The 14,208-nt window shown below is 58.8% G+C and overlaps 1 protein-coding gene across 1 annotated transcript; it reads left to right on the top strand.

Moving 5' to 3' along the window:
* Positions 1–3,218: 3,218 nt before the first annotated feature.
* NCLIV_016600 (putative CAM kinase, CDPK family) lies at positions 3,219–13,206 on the top strand (the record flags this gene model as incomplete). Its single annotated transcript, XM_003881852.1, has 9 exons — positions 3,219–4,568; positions 5,027–5,163; positions 5,535–5,649; positions 6,297–6,478; positions 6,692–7,640; positions 7,865–12,048; positions 12,368–12,531; positions 12,775–12,836; positions 13,177–13,206. 9 exons carry the CDS (start codon positions 3,219–3,221, stop codon positions 13,204–13,206), a joined length of 7,173 nt encoding a protein of 2,390 aa, XP_003881901.1.
* Between the last annotated feature and the right edge of the window lie 1,002 nt (positions 13,207–14,208).

The raw sequence follows: 14,208 nt of genomic DNA, 5'->3' as shown, positions 1-14,208 counted from the left end.
GCTTGACGTTAGTTTGAGCGGCATGTTAGCGGTTCGAAGAAATGGCGTTGTTGGAGCGGTCGTTTTTTATTAAGACATGATCCTGGCTACGGTGCGAGGCAAGTCTTCCTTTGTTGCACGCCATCCTGCGGCTGCAAAAAGGATCGTCCACGAAAAATATACTTTTCGGACGGTACGTGAACTCCAACAGTGTTACCTGACACGACGTACTTACGTTCTAGTTTTAATTCTCTGTGCAACACCAAAGGTGACGCTTCTTCAGCAACAGCAGCTGGGAGAGTTCGGCAACGAAAGCCTGTGCGCAACAGGGAGAGGTAAAAACTCGGGATGAAGGGAAGGCATTATTACTCAAGTGGACTCCTTGCAGGTAACGCTGTTCTTCTTAAATACCGACTATTCGGATAGCTCCCAACATCGCAAGGCTGAAAAACGAGCCTCTGCGGACATACTAGGGCACCAGCACCTCATCTACTACTCAAACTGCCAAGGCTCTGAGCAAGCTCTTCAACTATTTAGCGTTCGTCGAACATATGGAGGCTGTGAGTATCGATTTGTGCGTAAATGCTTTTTCATGGACGGCAGTGACGATGGGTTTGAGCGGGAACCGACTTGGAAAGCGTGGGCCTTTTTTCTTCTGAGGCTACTTTCACCCTGCCTCTGAAATTGCCATAGCGCGCTCCTGTTCGAGTTTTTTTGCACAACTCCTTGTCTATGCAGGAACAACCACGAAACCGTGCATCCCTCCGCTCAGTGTGCCTGTCTCGGGACAAACTCTCATGCTTGGGAGCTGCCGCGACAGCGCCCGTTATCCGACGAGCTAATGGCGGGCAGAAGATGCCAGTTTTTATGAGATTGGCTTCAGACCTGGTATCTTCTTAAGACACACAAACGAGGCCAAGAAAAGCTGCCGAATGCTTGCCATTCTCGTCATCTATAAACAACTCGGCCTCGCGTGTGCGAATTCTTGCGCTTTAAAGGTCGAATTAGTGACTGGAAAAATGAACTCACAAACGCGTCTGCTACCTCCTCATTGAGGACAACAATTGCTGAGTGGCTTCACTGTGAGACTGGCCGTCAGCGTGACGCGCCTCTCTGCGTGTCTGTGCCGCTCCCGGTAATGAACCACGACGCCCCACACACACAGACGCTCGCTGCGTTTTTGCCTGCAGAGCCACAAGACATTTGTTCCAGTTTCTGCAGCTGGCGACGCTTCCGGACGTTGAGTCAGTTCGCTCCGGAATTGGGTTCACCCAGAGGATCAGAACCGTTGTCCTGTCCGCTTGTCTTGCCACCTGAACCGCGCTTACTTTTGGTCGGTTTGTCCGCGCTCCCCCTCGCTTCTGGCCCCTCAACGTGAAAGCCCGGCCGTAACGTGCGCAGGACCTCGCGGGGGTGTCCCACTTCGACAGGAAAGAAGACGGAAAGTTTCCACTGTCTACCTTTCTCTTGCTGACAGATCAAAAAGGACAAGGCCGTTGGGTTTCGTAAGAAAGTGCCCGACGACCCTGGGAGCCGGGTTCCTCCCGGCGAACTCAGGCTCCTTCCACCGGCTTTCACGTCGTTGCCAGGGGAGCGGAAGGTGGTTCAACCGCGGGATGTGGCATGCACATCTCTCAAACTGCACGCAGCACTTTCGCTGCAAGTCAGTACATATATTTCTTTTCAATCGAACAGCCTCTGTTCTTGGTCCGATGACGGGCGCTCCTTCTTCGATTCGACGCTTACCAGGAGTTAGGCAGTCGCCGACAGCACTTCCAATCACTTTGTTATCCGTACGCAACAAATAGCCGTCCATCGTGTGAGACCCGACTGTTGGAGAAACGCGAGACCGACATCTCGTGTGTGTGTCGGCAGGGATGCGGCTCCACTCTGGACGCACCACACCTTTCCGTTTAGACTCTTAAAATTCACGAAGCGTGCTTCCCCTACGTTTCCTGTCTGCACGCCTTGTTTCGGGCACCGGAACTGAGGAAGCGGTGGCCACTGCCATAAAAAGTCCAAAAATGACGGAGAAAGCTACGAGTTGCGATGTCCCACAAAGACTACCTAAGGAACGGAAGCTCTAGCGAGGCCGTTTACTGGACGACAAAAGGCTTCTAAGAGGATTTGGTCAGGGTCACCTCGGTATTCGGAGAGTTGGGACGACTCACAGCTCGAGAGGCATGGCTGAGCGCTTCCATGCGCACATTGCCTTTCCACGAACGGATAACCAAAACTTGAACCAGGACTGTTCCGTACTCGGCAAAGCGAGTGCTCTTGTCTGCGACGTCGGAATCAAACCATTTCCGGACTGGGCAAACGCCAGAATGGGATGACCACCTCGGCAACTCTTCTGGCCGCTGGGGAGCTGCCTTCTTGGAACATTGTTTTCTCTTGGTGCCCGCTCACCGCCTTCCGGCCGACTTCTTAATGCTCGCGACAAAGCCGTCTGTGAAAGGTTCAATGCGGCTGACAACTGCGCCTACTGCCGTTCTTGGCTGCAACGTCGTGGACATGTGACGAGCACACACTTTTCCCGTGAAGAGCGACGGGGACACAATTTGACGTACGGTTTCCTTGAGACAGCCCGGCGAGTCTTTGCTCGAAGCAGAAGCTCTTAAGCTCTTCCCCTTTGGAACTGTTGTGTCATTCACGCTTCCCTTCGCGTCTGTGCAAGAGATTTGGACAGCGTCTCGCCAGGGATCGCGCGGTTTCTGAGCCAGAACTGACTAAAAGTCATAAAAAAAGACGATTCATTCGGGGAGACACCCGCGATCGCGCGTTGAACTCGCGAGGTCCCGTGCTTCTTGCTCCCATCGTGCCTTCTTGCCTTTGCGCTTCTCCTCTCCGGCGTTTTTCTCATTTTTCGTGGCTGACGCCCCGATCACTGCTTCTCGGCATCGCACACGAAACAACTCGCGCTTTTCGTCCTTTTCCTTCGTCCTGCATCATACCTCCCTCCGCGTGCCTCGTTGTCTCCCGACCCCAGGAACCCCTCACACCCACAGTCTTCTGCTCCCCTGTTTCACCGTTGCTTCTTTTTCCCGTGCTCGTCCTCGGGTTCGCCGTGGTTTTCTATTTTTCCGTGCTCGTCCTCGGGTTCGCCGTGGTTTTCTATTTTTCCGTGCTCGTCCTCGGGTTCGCCGCGGTTTTCCATTTTTCCGTGCTCGACGTTCCTCTCCGTTCGCGCTTCGGTGTCTCTCGCTCGCTCCCTCCTGCCTCGTTCTCCGCCAGGCAAGATGGCGAACAGAGAGACGGAGAGGTCGGCGTCCCGGTCTCGGGTGGCCGCGAGTCCGTTCAGGACAGGGAGCGTTGCGTCATCGCCTCACGCGGATTCCTCCGCGCGAAATCTTCATTCGGTCCTTGAAACATGCCTGTTGTCTTCTCAAAATGAGGCAGCAGAAGCAACAAAACTGGCGCAGGGCGAAGCAGAGGCTGCTGTCGCCGCCGCAGCCCTCACCGCGTCGCTTATCGACGCCATGTCCGTTGAGCACCAGCAGATTTGTGGGCTGGTCCCTTTTAGTTCCCCGGCTTCTCTTTCGGTGTCTCCTGCGTTCGCCTCGTCCTTTGGCTCTCCACCAGCATCGACTCTGAGGCGTGGAGCAGGCCGGACGCTCCGTGGGTTGGGGCGGCTGAATCTCGAGCGCGAGCACGCAGAGGTCGCAGTTCAGTGTGCTGAGGAGAAACTGCAGGAAGTCGCCAAGGAGATGCGTCAGACTCTGGAGGACGAACGAAGGCGCGTCGCGACCGAGCTTGAGAAGCAGCGACAACACTTGCTGCATCACGAAGGAGAACTCAGTCTCCTTCACTCTCAGCTGAATGCTGTTCTAAGAGAAGGCAGTCTACCCTCCGTTCGTCGCCACACTGTAAATGCCAAGGCCAGTCGCGCCGCGCCGCGAGTGGGGAGTCTCTCTCCGAACGCTCCTGGCGCGCTCCCTTCGAGACGGAAAGCCCCACCTTCGTCGTCTCTCTCACCTTCTTTCGGAACCGTCGATGCTCCGCCGCAGGGACAAATGTGTCAGGAAGAAGCGCCGCAGCAGGTGGAGCCTCCAGGAGGAGACAGCGACTCTCGAGAGGAAGGAGGGCGGGGGAGGAAGAGAGCGGACGACGAGGGCGCTGCGCTCGAGGCCCGCGGCGGAGTCTCATCTGAGGACCGAGAAGAGGAAGCAGAGAAGGGGGTCGAAGGCCAGAGCGAACCGAGAAGCGACGGCGGCCGCGATACACGAGGCGAGGGCCTCTACCAGGAAGGAGAACAAAGAATGGAACAGACAGGGAGGATGGAGAGGGAGGGTGACAGCGCTTTGAGGCGGGAAGAAGACTGGCTGCAAACCTCCACTCCGCCGGCCGCGCGTGGGCTGTCTCACTCGCAGCAGCCGCCTCGAGAAGACACGGAGACGGGTGGCGCCCACGTCCTGGACCAGGCGAAGCCGGAAAGCAGCGTCGGACTCTCAACATCACACCAGACAGGGGAGAAAAACGCTCCGTCCCTCTCGTCTCTTGCTGCGAAACAGGAGCAAGAGGAAGAGCTCCTGGATGCCAACGGCTCGAACGGTAGATGCACTCGCACCGACTTCAAGCAGTCGAGCGAGGTGCGAAAAACGCCCTTGAGGATCCGGGACATGCTGAATCCCGAACTGCCCAGCACGCGTGCGGCTTCTTCAAAATCCACGCATAATACCACCGCAAACATGCATATAATCTATATACATCTATGTATCAATATCTCAATTAACCAACCTGTTTATCCATATATCAATCATTCTGTGAAATTAACCTTGTAGCTATACTGCCAGGCATATCCAGGTACATCTTCCTGTTGACGTCTACACTGTACGCGTGCATGGACTGTTTCGAGTCTTCAAGAATGCAGATGCCTCTGTACACAAGTACACACGTATATTTGCGTATCGGTACAAATGTGTGTCCGTTCGCACACCACTTCGTGGCGTTGAATGTGGGCCAAGACATGTTGGGCCTCGGCCTCTACCCGCTCAGAACGGCGTGACTTTGACTCGCGTCTGTGCGCGCTTTCCTCTTTTTCGTGTAGGTGCTGAGGCACGGCGACAGCCTTCTCAGGAACTACGTCGTGAAACAAAAAGTGGGATCGGGCACCTGGGGAGACGTGTTCGTTGCGGTCGAGCGCGCGTCTGGGCTCCAGCGAGCAGTCAAGAGAATCTCCAAGAGGTACGCGGAAGCCAGTCACTGTCTCCATAGCGTCGGTTTTTGACCTCAGCCTGGACCTTTTCGTCAAAGGTGTTTCGTCAGAAAGTTCATTTCACTGTCGCCTCATGCCTCGGTTTCCCTTTCCGGCTTCGAGAGTGGTTCTTCGTGTCTTCGGGCCAGGGAGTCCTCGGGTAGCCTTTCCTCTGTCAGTTTGTCCGATTTCTGTCCTGGTGCCAGCCTCCTTTATGTTGCTGCCTTGCGACAGCGTAGTCTATGCTCGATGTCTGGGCTGGTGGAGATGTGCTGTCGGGAGAGACTGTCTGTCCCGGGGGGTTGGCCTTGAGTCCCTGAAGCCTTATTTGCCTTGCCCGGTCCTCTCGCAATTCCCGCAGGTCTGTCAGAGCTCTGGAGCATGCAGAGGACGAGCTGCTTCTCCTTCAGCGTTTGGATCACCCGAACATCATCAAAGTCTACGATTGCTTCGAGGACTACTCCTACGTTTACATTGTGAGGCTCTCGCGCCACGAGCAGGGGCAAATCCCTCGGGGCCTTCGGAGGATTTTTCGAAGAGCGAAAGGCACCCACAAAAACGCAGAAGCTCTCTTGAGAGGCAGCCCCACAGCCCTCCACTCTTCCACGGATTTTGGACCTAACCTGCGGCGGAGAGATGCCAAAAGATACAAATAGTTTGTCTTGAGGGCGCTACAGGCCCTCATCCCGTTTTTACCCGCCGTGTATCTCCATCTATCACTCTCGCTTCCTCTCCTAATATATACATATATATAAATATATGCATGACCCCATCGATTCGCTTTTGTGTAAACAGATAGCATACACCCACACATTGATTTAGGTGCGTGCACAGATGTATCGCGACTGTTTCGTCTTACTCGACAGAGCACAGCGACTGCCAGCGCACACAAGTTCTGCGAACATACCTTTCTGTGGATGTATGAACAGCAGTGGAGATGAAGCCGATGTGTAGCGGTGATGGAGGTTAAGTGTCTTTGACGGGGCGGGCGCAACGTGGCAGACACAAGAGAGAGACTTCGATTTGTCGAAGCCGATCCGTTCCGCGATTTCTTCCTTTCTTCAGCCGTGCTGGGTCTCTCCCAGCCGAACCCTTTCTCTCCCTTTGCTTCTTCGCGTGACAGGTCATGGAACTCTGTCGAGGTGGGGACTTGTACGACGCCATCTTGCGTCGGGCCTGCGGGGGCTCCAACCCAGTCCCGCCTGGGCCGCCGCGACCGCCCTTCGACGAAGTTGGCGCGGCCGTTTTGATGCACCAGATCTTCGCTGCGGTCCACTACTGCCACTGCAGAGCCGTCGCCCACAGGTAGCACGAAATCCACGAGTGAAAGGTCGCCGGAAGCCCACGAAACGGAGATCCACGTAGAGACGGGAGCGGGGGAGCTTCGTTGCGAAGGAGTCCGCGAGGCCGCCGAGAGTGCGTGTAGACACGGCCTTTTCAGCTTGGTTGCCTGCCTGCGCAACACCGTGCACCCACTCGAGCCTCGGCCTTTTTGTGCCTTTTCGGGTGCCCGTCCAGAGACATCAAGCCTGAGAACTTTCTGCTCACCCACCCCGACTCGTTCAGACTGAAACTGATCGATTTTGGACTGGCGAGAAGTTTCCTCTACGACCCCGACGAGTTGCCGCCTCGGACGAAGCGCAGACGTCGCGCTGCGCAGCGACGCCTGGGCAGTGCGGACGCCGGACCTCCCACGAAAACCGCCTCGACCGTCTCCTCGCCGCTCGATTCTCGGGGACAGGCCGCGACTCCGCCGGAGGACCTGGCGACTCGGCCCGCCAACTCGCTAGGCGGAGAAGAGACGGCGAGCGCCGCGGACGGGAGAGAACCAGCGGCGGAGACAGCAGACGTGACGCAGTCGGGCCGCTGCGTGTGTGCGTCGGTCGGGCACGAGCTGCGGCGCCGTCAAGCGAAGACGGAGCGAAGATTCCGATCTGCGAAAAACCTCCAAGACGACGTCTCGCAGGCTCCGTCGTCCCGTCGCTCTTCCGTTTTCGCTCTGGAGCGAAACTCGGGCGGCGAGAGGAGACAGGAGGCATCCTGCCTGCGGCGCCACCAACTGGTGCGTCCTCTCCACTCTGTCGTCGGGACGATGCACTTTGCGGCGCCTGAACTTCTCTCGATTTCCGTCAGAGACGCGTATCCCGCAAGGACTCCTCTCAGCCTGCGGCACCCCGCTGCGGACTCAGAGACGCGGAGCGGCGGGAGCGAGTTCGCGGCGGGAGAAGCGCCCGAGGCACGCAGTCCCCCTGAGGCTTCCGACCTTCGCGAGAGGCCGTGCGAGGCGGCCAGCACGAGCGCGGACGCGGAAACGCACCACCTGCGAGAGGTTGGAGAACAGAGGCTGCGGACATTTGGCTACGACGGCCGCTACGCTGACTCGTGGAGCTGCGGCGTCCTGCTGTATCTGCTGCTGAGTGGCGAGCTCCCGTTCCAAGGCAGCTCTGACGCAGAGATTCTTCATCGGGTAAATGAGCTTGAGAGAAAGCGCGTGTGAGAGAACGAGGAGAGAGGGCTGTACAGACGACAGGGAGAGGAAAGGAACCGAGAAGGAAACGAGGAGGGAGGGCAGGCGGAGGGTGTTGGCCGCTTCCTTCGGAGACAGAAGCAAGGGGGCTGTTTGCGTAGACTGGGAAAGCGGGGTCGTTTCCTTTCCACGTCTCGCTTTCTTGTCCCTGTTGCACTGTTCAGATGCTCCACGCTCCTCCTTGCTTCACTGGAGAAGTGTGGACCAGCATTTCCTCGGTCGCCAAGGATCTGATTTGCCGTCTCCTCACCGTTCCTCCGTCTTCGCGTCTCCTCCCCGGCGAGGCTCTGCGCCATCCGTTCTTCCACGTTTTTCTCCCCCACACGATTCCGCTTCCTCTCTACGCCTCGCCTGGCCTGCTGCCGCGCAGGCCCTCGCTCTCGGCTTCTCCGTCCTTCTCTTCGCTTCTCACGCCCTGTCAAGGCGTTAGGACACCGTCTGTCGCGACGCCAGCAAGCGGCTGCGGCATCGCGGCTGGGAGATGCGGCGGCGCTCTCAAGTCTCCCACGGGGCCTTGCTCCGGAGAGAGAATGAGCAACCTCGAAGAGAGCCCCGAGGTTGCCGCCTGCGCTTCGCCGTCTGCGAAAGAGGGCGAGGATTCACCCTCGAGGGCGACGTCGCGCGGATTCGCGAAAAGCTCCTCGGCCTCTCCGCGGGTCTCCCCTCGTTCCTCAGTTCTTCGACGGTGCCGGTCTGAGACCGACCTCTTCTGCGCATGCTGTCTTTGCGCGAGAAACGGGGGACCAAGAGGACGCGACAGACGCCTTCTGCATGGGCGAGAGGACCACGAGATACCTAAGACGGACTTGAGGCCACACGACAGCTGCCGGACTGCGTCTCTTTCGTTGTCTCTCGAGTCCAGGCCTCTGACCGGTGCGTCGCCCCGCGGCCTCCCAGGGCCCTACCCACCTGCGGCCGCCCAACAGGACGACTCCCTAGACTTGCCGTGCTCGTTCAAAGCCTCATCGCTTCGACCTCCCGTCCCCTCGTCTCACCAGTTACCTTCCGAGAGGAGGGAAGGAGAAAGGAACGACTGTCAGTCGCCCTCTCCCGTTTCTTCAGCAGCCCCGCCGGGGTGGCGTTGCCCCGCGTCAGGCGGCGCGACGAGTCGGGAGATCGGCGCGCGAAGGGCCCTCGACTGGTGGGTCGCGCCTCCGTTCCACTCCCCCGGGTCCCTAGAGAGAGAGGACCGTAGTCCAGTTTCCGAATCCGAGACAAACGGAAGGAGAGTTCCTTCGTCTGTCGCGTCCTTCAACGCACACCGCCAGGCTCTCCCGCCCTGCGCGTCGGCGGCACATCTCCTTGGCCTGCGAGTCCGCACGCAAGACGGAACGCCCGGAGTGCTGCCGCTGCCATTAATAGAAGTGTCTGGGCCGAAGGGAAGAGGCAAGAAGACGAAGAAGACCTCGCGAGCCTTGGATCCGACTCAAGCGGCTGCCTTACTGGAGAGAATCGGGGTTCCGGCGTCCGGGTCCGCGCGAGCTCCTCTGGAGGCCTCTTCGGAAGACAGATGCGTCTCTCGCTTCGCGTCCTCGCCCGTTTCCGTCCCCCACTTTCCCCCAGAAGGAACGCTTCGGTCGCGCTTCCTATCGCGCGCGTCCGCGCCTTCTGCCGCGGGCCTCACCCAGCGCAGCAGTCAATGGCCCGGCGCCGGAGCGCGCCGCGTGCTGCTGGTGGGCGAGCGCGAGGTGGCGGAAGCGAACCTCGCTCAGCACGAGTGGCAGACGTTGCTGGAAGAAATCGCGGAAGAGATCGGAGACGGCGGAGACAGTGTGGCTCTGACGACCGCCTACATCTGCTGGTGTCGCGCCCCCGCTCAGCAGCAGCGGGCCTTGCTGCGGGCCCGCAGCGCCGAGGGACAGGCGGACCGCGAGGCGCCAAGCGAGGACGCCGACGAGGAAGACGCGGCAGAAGACGCCTCGGAGAACAAGCTGGAGACCGGTGCCGGGGAAGAAAACGGCGAATGCGCGGGCGGCGCAGAGAAAGAAGAGACGGAAGAGGGCTCGAGTGAAGAAGACTCCGGGAGTGAGAAGAGCTCGACGTGTAGCGCAGATTCCCGCAGCTCCTCCAGATCTTTCGAAGCGAGCGATGAGGCTGACACGGGACCGCGTCTTCGCCTCTCGCCTGCCTTTGCCTTCCCTGCGGTGTCTGTACCGCCGGTGTTCCACCCGCAAGCGTCTTGGTCGGGCTCGGCTGGCGCCATCTCCTGCTCGACCGCCTCGTCGTGGTGCTCGCCTCAAAGCGGCGAGACACGCGGAGGCGTGGCGGTTTCGGAGACGGAGAGGAAGAAGCTTGGCGACACAACCCTGGCAGAGCACGAGAAACCCGACGGCGGAAAGAGCGTCGGCGGCCCCAGCTGCGCGAGTGACGAGGCGACCCTCGCAGCCCTTTCGGCTGTCACGGCAACTCAGTTTCTCCAACCGACGCTCCCTTTCTACCCTCTCGGAGAAATGCAGGCTCCAACCGCCTTTCCTGTTAGGGAAAAGCCGCAGTCGGCAACGCCCAGAGCGGCCAGGCCTCCTTTGGTCTACAATCCGCGCACGTGCCCGTCGGCCGCAGCTGGGAGAGGCCGGATCCCGGGGAGGAACGCGGAGAATCTCGTCCGTTCTGGCGACACAGAAGGAAGAAGCGAAGGACGCGCCGCAGGGCGGGGCTTCCGGGCTCTGCCTCGGGCTTGGCCAGGCGCGCCTGGCGAGGCCTTCGCGGGAGGACCCGAGACCGCAGCTGCGAACTTCGCGGCCTGTGGCGGATTGTATTTAGATGAGAGCAGCTGGCAGCCAGTCGACGACGACTTGGATTCTTCCCTCTGCGGAGAAACAGCAAGGCGGCCAAGTCCGTCCCGGCCATCTAGAAGAGGGTGCGAAGCTCTGCCAGGACACCCTTTCTCTTTTGTCCTCTCGGGGCGAGGCTCGGCCGTCTGTTCGCATGCGCAGGCCGCTTCGGGCGGCGTTTCGAGCGGCGCGCGTATGTCGGAGCGAGAAGAGGGACCGCGGAGTGATGACGAACGCGCCAAGAGCCAGAAGGAGCAAGAACTGAACTTCCTTCTTTGCTCGCCGGTCCCCCACTTTCACCTGCCTTGTCGGGAAGCGAGCGACAAGATCCTCTGCGACAGAGGCCAGGCGAGACACCCGAGTGATGCGTCCAACACAGAGGCCTCATCTCCCACCGCTCCACTTTGCTCTGCGTCGTGCGTTTCACGTTCCGTTGCGCCTTCTTTGCCCGCCGCCCAGATCTGGTTTCTGACGCCTCAGGACGTCAAGCTCTTTCCCTTTTGTCCCTTGGCTCCGATTCTCGTCGAGCGATGGATGGCGTACGCAAGGAAGACCGCGTTGCAGAGGAAATGCGCCTCGTCAGTCGTTGAGGTGGCTCGGGGCGAATTCGCGAACGTTCCGCCTCCCCATGCTTCACGGCCCGTGGCCCTAGCAGCTGCGCGGACGGGGATCCGCGGGGCGCCGCCGCTCGCCGCGGGCTGCATGCGGGGTTCCGCTGGATCTGCATCTCGCAGTGTGGATGCCTCTGCGGCGGCGCGGAGTGCACCGAGCACGCCGGCAGGTCAGGGGCTCGGCGCGTCTCCTGCGCCTGGTTCGGCCGAAGAGATCGAACGGTGCGACTGCGCCGTCGAGCAGCTCCAGCGCCTCGAAGGGCTCTTTGTGCTCCTCGACAGCGATGGAGACGGCCAGCTGAGTCTGGCAGAAACCCTCGCGGGGGTGCGGCGCCTGGCCGCGCTTCTGCGTTTCAAAATGACGGTGGACCTAGAGCGCAAGAAGGAGGCAAATGCTCTAGCTCGCGAGAGGGAAAAGCGCCTGAAAAAGGTGGAGGAAGAAATCAGTGCAGCAGAGGCGGTGGTCCACCGCCAGCAGGAATTTCTCGACGTCTGTCGGAAACAGAGGACTCCGGCCGCTGTTCAGACTCTCCAGAACAAGGGGCGAGTTTCGATTCTCTGCGAAAGCCGAGGCGAACCTCTGCAGGAACCCTGGAGACGAACGGCTCAGCCTGGCCTGAGCGGAGAAACATCCTGCGAAAGGCGGGAGAGCCCGCCGGGACGGATCGACCAGGAGTGCGAAGGCGTCAACGAAAAGGGGACGGAGGGGGAAAATGCACCAACAGCAGTCCCGGAGGCGACACGGGCGGGCGGTGCCGGGTCAGAAGGCGCATGTGGTTGTCGGGCGCAAAGGCGACGGGAAAGAAGAAACCTTCTTGCGGCGCTGTGGCAGGCAGACGCCGCAGAGCCTCTCCTCGACGCTTGCATGCACGCGTGCGACACCAACGGCGACGGCGCCCTGGACCTCTCGGAATTCCTCACGGCCTGTGCGGACGAACGGATCTTTGCGAGACAGGATCTGCTCAAGTAAGGGCGCCTCGGCCGAGGCGAGATCTTCAAAAATAGCCACTGCGCGCGTCGAGTCGACGTGGGGCGAACGTTTCGTCCCCACGGCTACAGGAAAGGAGAGAGAAAGGGAAGCTATCGGTCTCCTCCCTGGTGTCTCCCTGACTTCTCCCTAGAGGTTTCGCTCAGTGTCCTGCGACTCGATGCGCATCAGAGACGATCCACGCCAGCACCGTGAAACCGAAAAAGGCCGATAGAACCGGAAGACGTTTCGGTCTTCTCTAAAGCCCGTTCCGTCTCCTCTCATCGTTTCTTCGTGCGCTCACGGTTCTCTCTCTAGAGCCGCCTTCCGCAAACTCGATCGCGACGGCGACGGAGCCATCAGCGCCGAGGAGATGGGCGTCGCTCTCGGCTGGAGCGAAGCAGGCGTGGATTCCTGTCGACTGGATTTCGTGAAGGAAGAGGAACCTGAAAAAGAATGCGACCGACGACGGCAGACCAACGGTGCGCGCGGAAAGTGCCGAAACAAAGTGGCCTTGACAGCTGGGGAACGCCCTACACACCCGAACACATCAACGTCTGACGCACGTGCGTATCTTGATCTGTAAAGCTTCTGTCTTCATTGTGAGAAAGCTCGGGGCACACGGTAGTCTTGGCATACACACAGCCACACACATATAGAACTCGGTGTTTTCGACAAACGAGATGGGCATGCGAAGCCGCTCGCTTGGTGTGGATTCTGCGCAGAGCACGTCGCGGAGCTCCTCCTCGCTGCGGACAGCGACGGCGATGGAAAATTCAGTTTCCAGGTAAGGCACAGGACGAGTGTTCGGGGAAAAGGCGGAATGCGCAGACGAGAAGGAAAGCGCTCGACGTGGTGAGACTTCGTTTTTCCTATGCTTTTCTCTGTGGTTGGCATGATAGACCGCTTGGGGTGTTTCGCCTGGGACGGTGCACTTCCTTTCGAAGTCCTCTTTCTCCCTCGAGACTTGGTTTTTCACTTTCGGGGTGTCCCCTCGCCTCTCGTCTGACGCCGTCCCCCCTTTTGTCTCTCTTGGGCCTTCCTTTGGGGGATTTCTTCCCGCGCGATTCTCTGCAGTTCTGCCTTGGTCTCGTTTTTTCTGTTTGCCTGCGTTTCCCTTTCCACAGGACTTTGTTTCTTGCCTCCGAGAACCATGACGAAACGCACGACCACGCACGCCTGGCAGCTCAGAGCAGCAGTGCTCCCGTTCCGTGTCTCGCCTCCCTGCGTCGTTTCTTGTTCTTGGCCCTTTTCCGGTTTCCTTCTTCCCTGTACTGATGCTGCTACCACCGGTCGCCCACCCCGCAAGCAGCGGGCGGCGTCGCCAAAGAAAACTTTACCCCGCCAATCTCCACACAACAGAACACATCCCGTTCACGCACATCTGTTGCAACAGCGAGCTCGCTGTACACATAGATCATACAGAGTTAAATATATATATATATATATAAAGGGTAGAAAAGTATAAGCACGCATATATACCAATCCTTATCTTTAGGGAATATGCAATGACCTCTGGACACTTGGGTACGGGTGTTGAAAGTGTGAATGACGAGACACACGCACATATATACACATTTAATATCTTCACATCTTCATGGAACCTGCCTCCGTCCTTAGCTTTGTCGCGATACACAGCAGGGGCATGCCTTTATGTTATGAGCAGGTACATGCATGTGTTGTACAGTCTACAGTCTACATGTGTGGGGAAGGCACACAAGAATTGGGATTTGCGTTCCGGAAGTGGGGCACACAAATGCTTTGCCGACTCCAACGCGTCTACGCCCCTTTTCACGCCGGCCTAAAAATGTGGGTTCTTTGTGGACCGACAGGAAGGCCGTTTTCAATGCCGGTATCGGCCTATGGCTCTGTGTTCCTGCACGAGTAAAATGGTATTTCCGTTCCCTTGCTGTGCGGTAAAAGGTCCACTAATGAAGAAACCGAGTGCTAGATTTGAGTCGGAGGAAAATCAGGGGATTTCCGACATTTCTGTCTCTCCGTTTCTTTGTTCCTTGGACGGAACAGGGAAGCTATGAAGAGATGAGGCTTTCTCTTTGCCTCGCGCCACACACGGGCGCTCTCCGCCAAACGCCTTTCGCCAGTGCATTGGTTGTGGCCGGCGGACGAGCAGCCAGCCGGCAAGAGAAGGTGCGCATCTC

The sequence above is a fragment of the Neospora caninum genome, chromosome VI (assembly GCF_000208865.1).
Source record: "Neospora caninum Liverpool complete genome, chromosome VI".
Lineage (NCBI taxonomy): Eukaryota > Apicomplexa > Conoidasida > Eucoccidiorida > Sarcocystidae > Neospora > Neospora caninum.
The sequence above is the reverse complement of the archived record's forward strand: the minus strand, read 5'-3'. Positions and strand labels throughout refer to the sequence as shown.